This window comes from Ictidomys tridecemlineatus, chromosome 6 (assembly GCF_052094955.1).
Source record: "Ictidomys tridecemlineatus isolate mIctTri1 chromosome 6, mIctTri1.hap1, whole genome shotgun sequence".
NCBI lineage: Eukaryota > Metazoa > Chordata > Mammalia > Rodentia > Sciuridae > Ictidomys > Ictidomys tridecemlineatus.
Window position 1 is genome coordinate 46,735,697 of NC_135482.1, and position 15,728 is coordinate 46,751,424.

Here is a 15,728-nt window from a genome sequence, read left to right on the forward strand (position 1 = left end):
TTTAAAGAATACATTTTCGGTTGTGAATTTCACAGCATCAGCCAATGATTTGTGAAGCAGTTTTATTCATTCAGTCAATAAATACTTATTTATCCTCCACTCTATGCCAGGCACTGATCTAGGTGCTAGGGATGGGACAGTGAATGAGACAGCAAAAGCCAGCCTTTTAGTTGGGGATTCTTGTTAGCCCTTCCTGGTATCAGACTTTTTAAATTGCTCCATATATCTAACATCAACCCTGGGGACCATCTATGGGGAGCTTGACAGTGGAGTGCTGGGGTAGCCCTTTATCTGGGGTGTCTGTAGAAGGGACTTGAAAATTCACAAGGAGACAACTGAGAGGAGGCCTGTTGTGATCTAAAGGTATTTGGCACACGTCTTCAGTTGTATTTTCAGGAGCAGCTGTGTTACATTGACACTCTCCTGACAGCAAATACTTTTGAGACTCCTGCTATAACTGTTCAGATATCCACAAACAGTCCCAGAGCAGATTTTCATCACTTTAGTGAGTTTAAGCCCAGCTCACAAAAACCTAAGGTCTTGGCTTTATTAATTCTATCTTATTAATAAGTGATCCATTGGGGCACTTAATAAATGAGAGACATATTGCAGCATTTTAAGACTGCTTTGTAAATTGCTGGCATTTTATTTTTGTTTCATAGCTATTTATCTCTCTTTGGGAACACTAAAGAAGCTAGTAAGTAGAATCAGTTCAAATACCAACTTTAGATGTGCTGCAAAGGCAATCCTTGAATTACTTTCATGTTTCCAAAGGCAGAAAATTATTTAAATTTGTAGATCTACTTATTCCTTCCACATGCTTTACCACATCTCTCATATGCATGTAGAACTGATACAAGAGTTGGCTTTTCAAACATTAGAGACTTCTCTCAAAACATAAAAATCAATGATGTAAAAATTTAATTTCCCATGGGAATAAAGTCATGTATATTTGTTAGTTTCACAGACAAACCAACATATGCCTATTTAATCCACAAAATAGTTTGAATCTAATGCTAATATGATTATATAGAGCTCTGGGCAAAGATGATCATAGTGTATACAATAGGAAATTGGGTAAGGAAGAATCTCCTCATCTTTTCTTGGGCTCATGAACAACCCCAAGAAAACATTTGGAACAGGTCTATATTTCTTTCTTTTTTTAATTTAGAAAAAGTGATTTTATTTTTAATTGGCAAGTAAATAAATAGGATGTATATATATGCTATGTTGTATAACATGATATTTTGCTATGTATATACATGGTGGGATGGCTAAATAGAGCTAATTAACATATTTATTCCGTGTGTGTGTGTGTGTGTGTGTGTGTATATATATATATATATATATATATGTGTGTGTGTGATGTGGGTGTGTTTGTATGAGTGAGAACACTTAAAATCTATGCTTTGAGGGCCGGGTTGTAGCTCAGTGGTAGAGCACTTGCCTAGTATGTGTGAGGCACTGGGTTCAATCCTCAGCACCAAATAATAAATAAATTAAATAAAGGTATTATGTCCATCTACAACTAAATAAAAATCTACACTTTGAACAATTTAAAAATATAATATACAATGTATTGCTATTAACTATAGTCACCAGGATGTACAATAGATCTTTTGAGTATACTCTTCCTTCTAAGTGAAATTTTATATCCTTTGATTAACATAGGATACAAATCTTCTGTCCCCAGGCCCTGGCAACCACCAGGTTAGAGGTTTTTAGAGTCCATGTTTAAGGTGGGATCATGTGGCTCTACTTAGACTCATCTTCCCTTTTTTATCTTTCTCCTAAGGCCACCTTCCTAAGTGTTCAGAATCCCGTGCTGTTTTGGCCCTTCACTTTGTCACCTCTCTTAGGTGTGTGCCATCTCTAAAATGGTCAAGATTTTACAGTACTTTGAATCCCCCTTTCCATTTCTTTAATACTCCTAATCTTAATTAGTTGTGAGAATAACAATTGGATCCAAGTAATTTTCATGAATTCATTCATATTCCTTCCCTTAGCAGCAGAACTTTCATTTTGATAGTGGTACTGGCTCCTGCTCCCACTCCTTGGCAGTGTTGCCAGTCTAGTTTTTAGGTGTTATTTAGGATTCAGCATATTTTTAATAATGTAAAATCAACATGCAATCACTTTGATTTCTCTTCTTCAGTTATCTATCTATACAGTAAGAGTTATTCTAAGATTACTTGGAAATAGATTTTGAGACTTGCATAGATAGAATTTTAAGATGAATTACCATATATATTTTTTATTAAAAATACATGTAAAGAAAATGATTAGATTGTTCAGTATTAGTTTTCCAAGCTTAAATTGATATTGGTCATATGCCATGAGTAAAATATTTTATATTTTCATCTATCATAATTGTTTTAATCACTTTAAAATAGTACGAGAGTGAAAAAGAAAACACTGATTAGATTAGCTAACACTGTTATTTGAAAGACATAAGTCTAGCTTAGAATTCAGCATTTATTTTCTAAAAATGATATGAAATTATTTTAAAAATTGGAATGATATCCAAGTTGTCATTATTGCTTACTTGAATGTAGCGGATATAGGATATGGGTCCTTTATTTCTGGTCACTTCTAAAAAGATAAGAATCTATGAAGCTGATAGGAAAATGAGTCTGTAACCAAAATGCTTACTCAGTTACTATAGGAGATCAAAGAGTATTATACTAAACCTGGAATCTACAAAGCATTTTTTTTCTTTGAAAGACATATAGGGTTTAGAAATCTTCTAGGATTCATCTGTAAAAGCCCCAATAATGACGTTTTAGGGAAACACTCACATCTCAAGGTGGGAAGGATAGGAGGTAGCGTTTTGTGGGCTCCTATAGTGGTTAGGTAGTTCTCAGAAGACAGAGCTGGAAATTAGATAATTGCTGATGTCATACTTTTCACAATTTTAAAAAAAATGATGTCCAGGGGCTATAAAAGCAATAGCTTCTACCTGTTCCATCATAAGCAGAATCTCCGAAACAGGTAAGTGTTTCAGCAAGCTGATACAATTGGTCTGTTAGGTGTGATACTTCTGGACTAATTTGTTTCCCTCTTGCTGTCTTTGCCTCCTCTTCACCTCACACCAGGTTCTCCTTTCCTAGTCGCTACTCAAGTTATCAGCAATGGCTACCCTGCAGAAATCTGTGAGCTCTTCCCTTGTGGGGACCTTGGCTGCCAGCTGCCTCCTTCTCATTGCTTTGGCAGTGCAGGGCGGAGCAGCGGTGCCCATCAATGACCACTGTGGGCTCCACAAGGCCAGCTTCGAGGGGCCGTTCATCATCAACCGAACCTTCCTACTGGCTGAGGAGGTACTCATCTCAACCTTGCTGTCTTTCTCATTGTATCTCCTTGAGACCCAAATAGTTCTTAAACTTTCCCTTTTTTTAGTATTTATTTATTTATTTCTTTTAATTTCTCTTCCCCTCATATTTTTATTGGAGCATTATGATTATGCACAATGGTGGGATTCATGGTTACATATATTCAGGCATACACCCAATATGACCACGTCATTATTCCACATCGTTCTGAACATTTTATTTGAGCATTTCTGAGATCTTTAGGAATTCATCATTTATCCCTACAGATAACTTTGTATGTCTCTTTGGAGACTATTTGAAGATTTAATTTTTTACCAGAACTCCTTCCTTCCATTTTGGACTTAGGATACATACTTTGAGTTTTATCCAAGGAGGAGTTGCTTTGTAGCCCATCTGATTATTAATTTTTTTCTTTGCTCCTTTGTGCATTATTCAAAGCTCATGTATACACCTATCTTCAGTTTTTACATATGCTCTGGGGATAGGGCAAGGTGTACATCTCCACTTACAGACCTTTTTTGTATATCTTCCATGTCCCGACACTCAGTCTTTCTTCTCTTCCAGGCCAGCTTTGCAGATAACAACACAGACGTCCGTCTCATTGATGACAGACTCTACCAAGGAGTCAGTGTAAGTTATGGTTATGATGAGCAGAATCTGGGGCCCATCGGTGGTTAGCTGGTGGATGGGTCTTCTGGTTGCCTCCTCACATGATCCCTACTGTGTCTTTTCCACCTGCAGATGAAAGATCGCTGCTATGTGATGAAGCAAGTGCTGAACTTCACCCTGGAAGAAGTGCTGCTCCCCAACTCAGACAGACCCCTCCCCTACCTTCAAGACGTGGTGTCCTTCCTGGAAGGTCTCAACAACGATCTCAGACTCTGTGTAAGTCCCTGCCTCAGCCTACCTCCACCTACTCCTGGCCACCTCCTTCCCTCCTTCTATCACTGAGAGCCCGCTCCCCACCAGCCCTCTCTCCTTCCTGATCCCTGGGCTTACTGCCTTGGCACCATGGTCATCAGGAATCATTTGGAATTGCAGAGGGTTAGCTTTTGCTTTAATTGAGTCACATTTTTAGTGTATAGTGGTGCTTGGAATCTGGAGGAGGAAGAAAAACACCTATATGTGGAAATAGATCCACTGAGTACAAGTTACTAGATGGAGGGAATGGGAGGAGAGAAAGTGGGAAGAGATGATATTTTATGATATTTTACTCGATATTCCTGGGAAGCCTTAATGGTGGTGGGTAAGCAAGGGCTGTTCCCTTCTTGATATCATGACAAAATCAGAAGTGTGAGAACTTGATGCAAATTTAAAACTATGAAACATGTTGGAGAGGAGTGGGCAGAGCGAAAGGTATCTGCTGTTAAGTGAGGAGTTCCTACTGTTCACATAAGATGTTTCATATGTTGTTCTGAGCACACAGTTTTGATGAGGTGCAGTTAAAGTTTGATTCCTGTCAGAATTGGCATAAACCACTCCATTTTTTTCCACAAACTTAAACCCCCAAAGGATTTCCTGACAATGAAAAGAGGTCCTCTGTAAGGGAAGTGTCTGGATTTTGGTGTCCAAGACAATTCAAGAGCTCATAAAATCTAGGTCACTGGTGAAATCTAGGTCATTGTGGGTAAGATTACCCAGAGCTTTCATTCCAGGTGAATTAATTGTCACATGGCTTGGAAGGGTGTTGAGGTTCGTAAAGCTTCCGCAAAACAAAGATAAAATATTTACTCTTGGTTTCATTTTGTAGCATATCAAGGGTGACAACCGGCATATCCAGAAGAATGTGCAAAACCTGAAGGACACAGTGGAAAAGGTATTATTGATAAATATTCATACTAAGTCATTTAATAGGAGAGATAAATGTTGTTTTTCTTCTTTCCCTCCTTGTGATATTTTGTTCGATATTCCTATGATTGAGTTGATAACTTAGGTGCATGAGTATATAGATACATGTCTGCATCTATAAATCAATTTCCAAATTTTTCAAATCATGAAGCTTATCAGGGAAGCAAATTATAAAACCAATCAGGGAACTTAGGTCAGATAGTCTTATGGCCAGTGGCAGAACCAAGTTGGAATGCAGGTATCCTTATTCTGCTCTCAGGTCAGCACCTATTCAGCAGCCATAGGTATTAGTTTTAGTATTATTCTGTTAGAGTCCTATTGACTCACAATCTGAAGGATTGCTTTCTGTAACCCAGACAAGTGTCAAAATTTATTTGAAGTGATTTTTGTAAGCCATTGATTTGATGCTGTGACACTTGGGAAAAAATCAACCTAGAACAATAACAAAATTACATCTAGGATGGAGTTCAGGGATCATTGATAATTATGTTTAATTATCATAATACTGTGTCCAATCACTGTTGATGGTTTCAAATAGAGTGAGAATATTAGTCATGGATCTATTATAATGAAATGGAAGTGTTCATTTCCTTAACAAACCCTATTAAGTATCTATTTACTGTGAGTTAGTGTATATTTCTATGGTAAATAATTATGTGGCCTATTTGAGGAACAAATAGGCCAGTGGAAGGCTCAGACTAGCAAATATGACTCAGCCCCAAACCAGAGGAATGATTGGTGGCAGTGAAAGTGAATGCTTTTTGCAAGTAGGTGCACCTGAATATTCAGAAACAGGAAGGCTCTAGTTGATGAAATTTTCAATAACTCACTTAGCCTCAATTCCCCCCTTTTCTATCATAATTATTTTTTAGAAAAAATTTCTTCCTAAGCATAATTTATCAAGCATGACTGTTTGCACTCCTTTGATTACTGAAAGCTTTGTAGTTTTTCACTGTGAAGCTGGAATCTCTTGTTATAGAGCTGTTACCTAGACTTGTAGGGCTGAATGTTAGCATGCCACAGAGAACACATGCTTTGTGATTCTCGTTTTTAAAACCCCTGATGTCAGATTGCTTTGTGGTCTTTAGAAAAGTGAGGTGTGTGTGTGAGAGAGAGAAATCACACGGGAGGTGAGATCTGTATAAGAAAACAAAGGATTTTTTGAAATCCTTTAATCCATGTGGGGAGAACCAACTTTCATTTTTATAATGGGTTGCCATGTGGAAAAGTGATGATGCTTTTTTTCCCTCCCTGTAGCTTCAGAAAGCACACTGGCAAGAGAGAAAATATTATTCAGAGAGAGTTCAATAGGAGGAAAAACTGATCAGAGCTATCTGAAATGGGAGGGCAGTCGTGAGTGGAGGGGAAAGCAGAGAGCAGGCTGTGGTAGCACAAAGGGCAGACAGCAGGTCAAGATAAGCCACGAAATTCTTAATGGTCTTGGTTGGGAGTCTTTGAGATATAAAAAAGTATTATGTCAAACAAAATATGGAAAACTAGTAGGGGGTAAGAAATCAGGAAGATAAAGGAGAACAAAGTATAGAAGACCATGATGACATGATTTTTCTTCAAATAATCTGGAGCAAATTTAAATTTCAGAGGAGGAGGCTTTGGACTTGAACTTGGGTTTTCTTTCCCATTGAGTTTGAAAGCGTCATCTGTCTTCTACTTGAAATGATGTTAACATCTATATATCTGGCTTTTTATTTATTAAGGCAATTGGAAATAATATAATTGATATTTCCCCCACGTAAATGAAAATCTGTTTTTTCCCATTTTTTTTAAAATGATTTTTTTAAAAGATGGACACAATATCTTTATTTATATTATTTATTTTTATGTAGTGTTGAGGATCGAACTCAGTGCGAGGCAAGGGATCTACTGCTGAATTATGACCCCTTTTGTCAAGAAGAGGGAACAGAAAGCCCAAGTGCTTGTTGGTACACATGTGGTTTTGATTCGAGGCTGTTTGAGCTGAGCTGTAACTGATTGCTCACAGACAGTTGGAGGCCATGCGGCAGGCAGGTCAAGCCTTGATGGACAGAACTCGGGTTCCTAGATCCCACTGTGGCTTCAATGTGCTTAGTCTGGTTAGGAGCCATACAGCCCTCTGCCCAGCATTCCCTGACTCTCATTAGCATTTTAATTTATTTATTTTTAATTGACAAATAATTGTTGTGTAACTTATGAGTTACAATGTGATATTTTGATCTATCTGTATATTGTAAAAGATTCAATCAAACTAATTGCCATATCCATCAATAGTTTCATTAGGGGGACATGAATGAGATGGATACCTATTGGTGCCTTCTCAGTTCAGATAGCCATCATTTTAAGGTCTTTGGCAAATCATATTATACTTAGGCTAAAAGGTTAATATTATTGTTTTCAAAAGGCTAAATCCTGGTTTCTGTTTCTAGCAATCTAATCACTCCATATGCCTTTAACTTGTTCCTTTTTAGGAAACATGGCAAAAATGCTTAAATACATTTGTGTTCTTATTTTCACAGCTTGGAGAAAGCGGAGTGATCAAAGTAATTGGAGAACTGAATTTGCTATTTTTCTATTTGAAAAATGCCTGCGTCTGATGGAGTAAAATTGGAAAATGAATAGCTTGCCTGCTAAAAATAACAATAAGATTTCTAAAGGAACTTTTTTACTAAAAGGAAAATGGGAAGCCAAATTCTACCATTGTTGGTGAATTCCACGTGAAACCTTGCTTAGCTCAAAAGAAATATCAATAATTTTTTTTTTGTCAGAAGACCAGAGGTATACCTTGCAACACATACAGATTTATTTGATAACATTTTGTTATAACTGATGTTTTATACAAGAGAAAACAATTTTTTAATTAATTGTCTATTTCCAAAAAAAAGATTTCTTCTCATTCCTTTAGAAAAAGTTCTAAATAATTGCATTTCTATAATCAATACTTTATATTTATAAATTTATTTATTATTATAAGAATGCATTTTATTTATGCCATTTTATTAATATGGATTTATTTATAGAAACTTTATTTGAAATGTTACTGAGTATATAAGGCTAATATTCATATTTATGACAGTAATTATGGAGCTATAATATGTTTGACTTCAATAAACACATGAGTATTGTAAGTGTTGTGGCTTTGTGATTTTTCTCTTTTAATACCACCAATATCATCGTGATCTCCATCATCTGATTATTCTCATGGTTTTATCCTTGACTCAAATAATGATCAATATTATACTGCTAAAATTTGGATCTGGAGTATCTCTGAAAGACCACTGTATTAAAGACTTAGTCCCAGGAGAGTGCTATTGGGAGGTGGTAGAATCTTTACAAGGTAGGGCCCAATGAAAGATCTTCACTGGGGGTGTGCCCTTGATAGGGAGAATGGGGCCATGTGCTCCTCACTATAATGTTGCCTTGCCACAGGCCCAAATGCAAGAGGGCCAATTGACAGAGCACATGGACTGACACCTCCAAAACTGTGAGCCTTTTCTGTTTATGAGTTAATTATCTCAGGTATTTGTTATAGTGCTAAAAACTGGCTGTTATGTCTCCCCATTTTACACATGAGAAAACTGAATGAGGGACATGTTAAGAAATACATTACAACTATAATAGTTGACCTTTATGGAGGCAGGTTTATCTGATTTTAAGGCCTATGAAGATTTATTTTGTTGATTCAGCATGTCATTCTGAAAGTAAAAGGTAAGACACCGAAAAAGAACTCATCCGTGTCATTAGCAGTTTGTGGATAGAATAAAGGAGTGATGTGGCTGGGGAGAAATACATGCAGCCTCTCTTGTGGTGGAGGACCTGGTCTATTTCTAGGTCAAGCCCATTATGGAGGGCATTCTTTCAGTCTTCCTGTAAACAGGCAATAAGAAAATGGGGACTATGTTGGGGAGTCTTTCTTACTAGTGAAGTTTAGTACTGCTAGAGAATTCTCCTAGAGGAAGATAAGCAAAATAAAACACACACAGAGGGAAAGCCGTACATCTTCAAAATCTGCACAATGGTACAGAGCAAAGGCAAAGATAAAGGTTGGACTAGATCTATCTAGAAGAATGGAGAAATGGCACCGTCACTGAAGAGCCATTCCTTGTTAATAGGTCTTTTCATAGAAGGTTAAGGTCAGTAGTCAGAAGAGGTCAGTGGACAGCTGTCTAAAGAGCTTTCTTCTCCAAAAAAAAAAAAAATCAGAATTTGTGAAATTATTCTACATATCATTCATGAGTGGCTTGCCAAGTTTCTACAGATTAGGTCAAACCTGGTGGTGAGAAGTAAGCATGCAGCTGAACAGCAAGCTGACTTGTGGATAAAATGGAGTTAATGCTTCTGGGTTTGGGCTCCAAATGTTGAGAGATAGATAACAATGTGGAATACCTTTGGGGTTGATCAAATTATCATTATTTCTGGGATAAACTGATATTTAGAACTTTTTCCTCTCCTCTTGCTAATGAGGCCTAGTGCAACAATGTTTTGAGCAAAATTTGATATTGTATTTTTTTCCAAGCCAATCTTCTAGAAATTGAGCCAGGATTGAAAGCATATTCCTAAAATTGGAAGTTTTTTTTCTACAAGACTTGAAGAACCTTTCTATGCTAGAGTCAACCTTGGCTTCTCCTTCCAGCCTTGCCACATTGTATGTGTTAGAAATTCCCTCTGCTCTAACTCCAAAATAAAGGCTGAATTTTCTCATTCTCTCAATGGCTAAGTCCTCCCTAAGTCACTATTATCTCTCTGCTGCATTATCCTAATAGCTTCTAAATGTCCTCCTACTGTTTATTTTTCAATCCAATAATACAAGTAAACTTTAAAAACGCAAAAAAAAAAAAAAAAAAATTTAGACTGGGCACTTCCCGGCTTCCCCAAATAGCTTACCATCATGCCAAGAATTAAATCCAGTGCACTCATCATGTTCCCACCTCCTCCCCAACCTCAAGATCTACCATCCTTACCCCTGCCTCCAATGCTCCAATCACACAGCCTCCTTCCTGGTCCTGCCACACATCAGTCTCGCTCCTGCCCAGGAGTTTCACACACACACCTGCTGGTTCTATGCCCAAACAACCTTCCCTCGAGTATTTCACAATCATTCCCTCCCTTCTTTCAGGGTTCTGCAAGTGCTACTGCATCAGAAAGACCTATCCTGACAACCTTATCAAAAATTCCCTCCTCACCCCCTTCACTTCCTCATCATCCCACTTCATTTTTCTGTAGTTTATTTACTACAATATAAACAAAGTTATTTATCCACTTTGGCCATCCACTTAATTTTCATTGTGGTCCTTATTGCATGCTAACTTTGTGCTATGGGATATGGTGATGAATACCAGATGGACAAAGCCCCAGTCCTCATGGAAATTGTATTCAAATGCAAAACCATCAGAAGACATGCAATAGAATACATGCCCTGAAGAGTGCTAGGAGAAAACACAAGGGCATGAGGATAGACCCTGAAGATTACTTTAGACAGGGAGACCAGGGAGGGTCTCTTGGAGGGACAGATGCCTGAATGCAGGAACGAGCCAGGTGACTGGGAACATAGCAAGACGTAGGCATTGAGATGGGGCAAGTCTGGGGTGTCCAGGAAATAGCAAGAAAGTTGAGACTGAAGCTGGATGGCTGGGGACAAAGCTGAAGATGTGACCAGAGAGTTGCTGGAGACCAGGTATGTAGGGCTTTGTGGGCAAGGGCAAGGCTTAGATTTTGTTCTAAGGCTGATGCCACTGAAGGGATTTCACCATGGGGAAAATCCTGATCTGACTCCTGTTCTATCAAGATCACTCTGGCTGCTGATGGAGGGTGAATCTAGGAGGGAAAAGAACCAAAGAACAGAAGCCAGACCAGGGTAAGAGCCCTGGAAACAGGTATGGATTATATTGGAATAGATGGGAATTGGGGCCAAACAATACTGATGTGTGATCATTACTCCAATACTTGGCAGAGACTGCCTGATAAATCAGAGTTATTTGTGGATCATATTCACTATCAGGAAATTAGTTTTCCTTCTGGTTCTTCACTTCTACCCTATTACTTATTAGCAGACAGTGCTTTATATGGAAGTTGAAGTAAAGACAGGTGATTTTGTTCTGAAAGGTGGTTAAGATTTTAGTACTGTAGTGAGTACACTTAAATGAGAATGAAGTTACCAAGGATTGAAGGCTAAGGTCTTATTGTTCTTGAGGCCACCATAGCCACTGTGAATTTATCTTTAAAAATTTATTTTCAAAGAATGTTCATCGCTGGAAAAACAAGATGGAGAAGGTTGAAATGACTGGTCTTGCTCACCAAGGGGAAATTGTATTGCTGTTGTACCATGAGGGCTAGGTGGACCGTGGGGACTCACTGCATTGTCTTACTTCTTGCCCAACAGTCTTGTTAATGGAGAATTGCATTTGCTCCAGAGGCAGAATCATCAAGCACTCCATTTCTACAAGAATGAGGATAAGAGCCCCATCCAACTGCGGTGCTAGGTAAAGGGTGGAGGAGGAAGGAGTTTGTGCCAGGTCTTATGAACAGTTATAAAAGTGGAAACTGTAGTACATATACTTTCTATTAATTAATTGTCCTTTTTTCTCTTCCCCACTCCTTATATGAAGAATATTTGTGGTGCCTAATATTTTAGTTTTCAGGTAAGAATGATTATTTTCATATCATTTTACAATGACATTTTGGCTGATAAAATCCTATGTGTTTCCTGTGTTGGGGACATACATTTAATTTTCACCTGGAAAAAGATAAGACTGAGTGCTGACGACCAAAGAAATGGATTGTTCGCATCTGGCCCTCCACTTTCATACTCTCTCCTCCCCAGTCGGCTTTGTGCCCAGAGACTGGAATATAGATTGCCTTATATACAGGCTTGCTCTTTCTCTCTGGCTTTTTTTGTATTTGGTCAATGGGAGAAGTTAGGAAATTGAAGAGTGGGAGGAGAATAAGGTCAGGGTATTGATTCCGCGGAGCCCTCCTGCTGGGTTGCCATTCAGGTTAGCTGTACATTTCTCTGAAAAACCAAGGGTCCTTGTAGCTAGCCTTTCTTCAGTAGTTCTCTGTCTCTCTTTTTGGGGGGGCGGTTCTGGAAACTGCTCTCAACTTGGGCCCCAATTGTTTGCCCAATGGCATTGCACTATTTCTTGTTGTACTGTTCCTTCTACGTCTTGAAAAAAAAAAATCAAATCCTTATTAAACTCTTCTTTAAGTGTGCCAATATCTTCTACTGGGACTCTGACCTGCATATCTTCTTCTCCCTTCCATTCTTCCACTGATTTCCTCACCCCCAGCATTAGGAGATCTGGATAAGATTATTTATAGACAAAAAATAAAGCCTGTTTCTGATATATTTGAGTTTTATGTAAATATTTGGTCCTGTAATAAAACAAATGAGAAACAAGAGCAATTTGGTTTTTAAGATGAAAGTATATCATTTAATAATGTTCCTTCCATTTCTCCAACAGTTTCCTCCACAAGGATATAGAGGGGTTTAGGTCAATGTGCACCACTACTTAAATGGATCTAAAAAATCTTCTTCCCCTGGCCACAGGAGTACTCTTGCACCTTTCTATGGTCACACTTTCCTCCATGCTGATCCCTTGGGCACACTGGGCTCTTTGTTGAAGTGGGGTCATGCCGGCTAGAGGACAGCAGAGTTATGATCCTGAACAATTCTGACCCCTTCCATCTTGCCTTTTGGCTTTTTCTTCTATGTAGCTTTCCTTTTCCGTTTTCCTGTTACAGCTTCTAAAGTTATTCAGGGTGACTGTGTGTGCCTCAAGTAACAACAGTCCTTCCTTATTCCTGTGGAGTTTAACCATTTGGGTCACTTTCTGCATCCTGCATCTTATTTTAACATTGGGTGTGCAGTCTAACCTTAGTACCTCCATGAAATTGACCAGTTGTGCCCTGACTGGTAGGTGCTATTTCTCTTAGAGGTCCATGAGCTGTGAAATGCCTTTTTGAGTTTTTCATCTGTGATATTTTCATCCTGCCACTGCTGCAGGTGCTATTTTTAGGTACAATGAGAGCCCAGGAATTTAATAAATCTTATGTGGCTGCTTGTCACAATGATGCCCTTAAAAATTACAATTGAATTTTGTTCAGTAACCCACTATTTAGATCATAGACTGTACATGATCCTGTGCTTGAGGCTGTGAACAAGTATGTTTAGGTTCTATCTGGATACTGTCTTCAAGGAGCCTGAACTCTTGTCGGGAGAGAAGCATACAACTGCATAGTTCACACATGCGGTGAAATATGCTACAGCAGAGGCACCAAGAGATGAGAGTTGTCATTGAGGGAGGCATCAAAGTTGCATTTGAGCTGATTTTTGGAAGGATGGGAAAGATTTTAAGGGTTCAAATATCTTCTCTGTGAAATGTCCTCCTTTCCTTCCCTTTTGCCACCTAGGCATAGTTAATCCTCAGAATTCTTAAAGCACATTTTGAATCTTCACATTTGTCACATTGCAGTTTAATGATTTGTTATATCCTTATCTTGAGAGTTCTTCAAGGACAGAAACAGTTTTCACCTTTGTGTTCCTGGGGACTAAAAATGACTGGCACTATCAGCAAATACTTGGGAGGATGAAGACAGGTTTGAGCAGCATCCTGGATAAATAAAGTGTTCCAGATAAGAAATGGGGCAGAGTGCTCAGGGTAAGACCAGAGGTCCAGTGTGCTGGAGGACAGGTTATTTGAGCTGATGCAGGGGGACATGGTCAGAAACGGGTAGCATCAATTCTACACAACTTTCTATTTCTAGTCTCTGGAGCTCAGTTGATGAGACTTAATGAAAAGTGGGCTCAGTTAGTGAACTCAGAAGTTGGGCTGACACCTCACCTTCCTCTCTAACTCACCACAGGTTAACGACACCATGGCATTAACGCTCTGAGCTTGCCTTTGTATTTGGCCAGCTAACACCCACAAATCCTTTTCTTCATCAAATACCTCCTAAGAATAATGGGAAAGCTAATGTTGCTGGAGGAGTGGAGTGAAATTTAATCAAGAGGCTAAATACAAAGCAGTTATATGGTTTCTGACATAGCCAGACCAGAGATGTGACTTCAAGGGGACTATTAAAACTGTACTGGACCCATCCACAATCTTCTTCCCCTTTGTTGATAACCACTGATATGAGAAGCTTTCTGGGAGGCCGCTGCTCTGAAGCGAGGTGACATCATCTTGAGCTTTCTTCCTGAGCTCTCCATGTTTTCATCTTCAGAGGTGGTTCCACTGCACTGGGGCTTGTGCCCGGAGTGCCTAAGGTCTGTTCTTCACTGCCTCATCATCTTTAAGCTGCATATTTTTTTTCCATTAAAGCAAGGATAATGACACTTATCTTTATGGAAGGATTAAATCACTTTATCACGTCTGGAAGTGGAAATTTCATCTTAATGATATTTAGAAAAGAGAAATAAGGTGCAGGACCCTCCACCCGCTCTAAGCCCTTAAGTGTGGAGCCCAGAAAAAGTCCTGTTTTCCCTGTCACAAAAGTGAACCTGCCCCAGGTGGACTTCCCTTCACATCTATTTGGCCAGAAATGGCTCATATGTTCATGACAACATTGCCGTAGATTAAGAATGGGAAAAATGTTTTATAAAGGGTAAAATAGCAGGGGCCATATATGATCTCTGTTTTGTATTTCTTCTTTTTCCTGCTTCTCTTTCATCTTCTACATCTCCTCTTCCCCTTCCCTCCCCTCCTCCATCTCCTTCCCAACCCTGTATAAGTATAAAATCCTTCTTAAACCTTGTGAAAACAAAATTTGGCTAGAATTGGGTCATTGTTTGCTGACTTCTGGCTTGGATCATTCACAATTAATTTTTTGGAACTAGGCCTTAGAAAATAGCAAATCGGTAGAAGACAAGAAATAATTAAAATCAGAGCCAAAATTAATAAAATTGAGAATAAAAAAAAACATACAAGATCAACGCAACAAAGAGTTGGTTCTTTGAAAAGACAAATGAAATTGATAAACTCTTAGCTAAACTAGTCAAAAGAGAAGACCCAAATAAACAAAATTGGAAGTGAAAAAGGAGCTATCACTGTCAGATCAGCTGAGACGAGCAGCGACCAAAGGAGGCAGATTTAAAAAGGCCTCCGAATGAGGCTTTATTGAGATATCACTCCCAGGAGGAACTCAAATCAGACCCACAGAGTGGACAGGAGAAGGGTCTGAGGAGAAACTGCAGGAGCTCGACCAGACTGGACTTTTACGGGGCTTACAACAGGAAAAGGTGTTTTTAGGGTCTCTTGCCCCGTTAGGAGTTGGTCAGGGGAGTTGGCTGAACTCCAGGATTGGCCAGGGGGGTCCTGCTGATTGACAGGCGTTAGTCAGGAGATCTCGCTGATTGACAGGTGTTTCCGCGCCTGCTTGATGTTTCTTTCCCTCGTGGGCTGCTTTGTCCTAAGTTGCCGCCACCGACCTAACAATCACTATAGACACTTTTGAAAACAAGATGATAATTACAAACTAATTAGAAAATTTATACTTCAATGTGGGAGGCCGACATAGCATGTGACCAGCGTTTGCTTCCCCTCCTGGTCGGCTGAGGCACTT

The 15,728-nt window shown here is 38.9% G+C and overlaps 1 protein-coding gene across 1 annotated transcript; it reads left to right on the plus strand.

Annotated features, from left to right (window-relative positions):
• Nucleotides 1–3,131: 3,131 nt before the first annotated feature.
• Il22 (interleukin 22) lies at nt 3,132–8,265 on the plus strand. The gene is made up of 5 exons (XM_005328718.3): nt 3,132–3,317; nt 3,894–3,959; nt 4,071–4,214; nt 5,080–5,145; nt 7,688–8,265. Exons 1-5 carry the CDS (start codon nt 3,132–3,134, stop codon nt 7,763–7,765), a joined length of 540 nt encoding a protein of 179 aa, XP_005328775.1. The 3' UTR covers nt 7,766–8,265.
• The last annotated feature ends 7,463 nt before the right edge of the window (nt 8,266–15,728 follow it).

Excerpts from the sequence above, each read along its gene's own strand:
- Il22 (XM_005328718.3), top strand. The coding sequence starts at position 3,132 with ATGGCTACCCTGCAGAAATCTGTGAGCTCTTCCCTTGTGGGGACCTTG. Across the intron at positions 3,318-3,893 it reads CCTTCCTACTGGCTGAGGAG|GCCAGCTTTGCAGATAACAA; the intron begins GTACTCATCTCA and ends CTTCTCTTCCAG. Across the intron at positions 5,146-7,687 it reads TGAAGGACACAGTGGAAAAG|CTTGGAGAAAGCGGAGTGAT; the intron begins GTATTATTGATA and ends TTATTTTCACAG.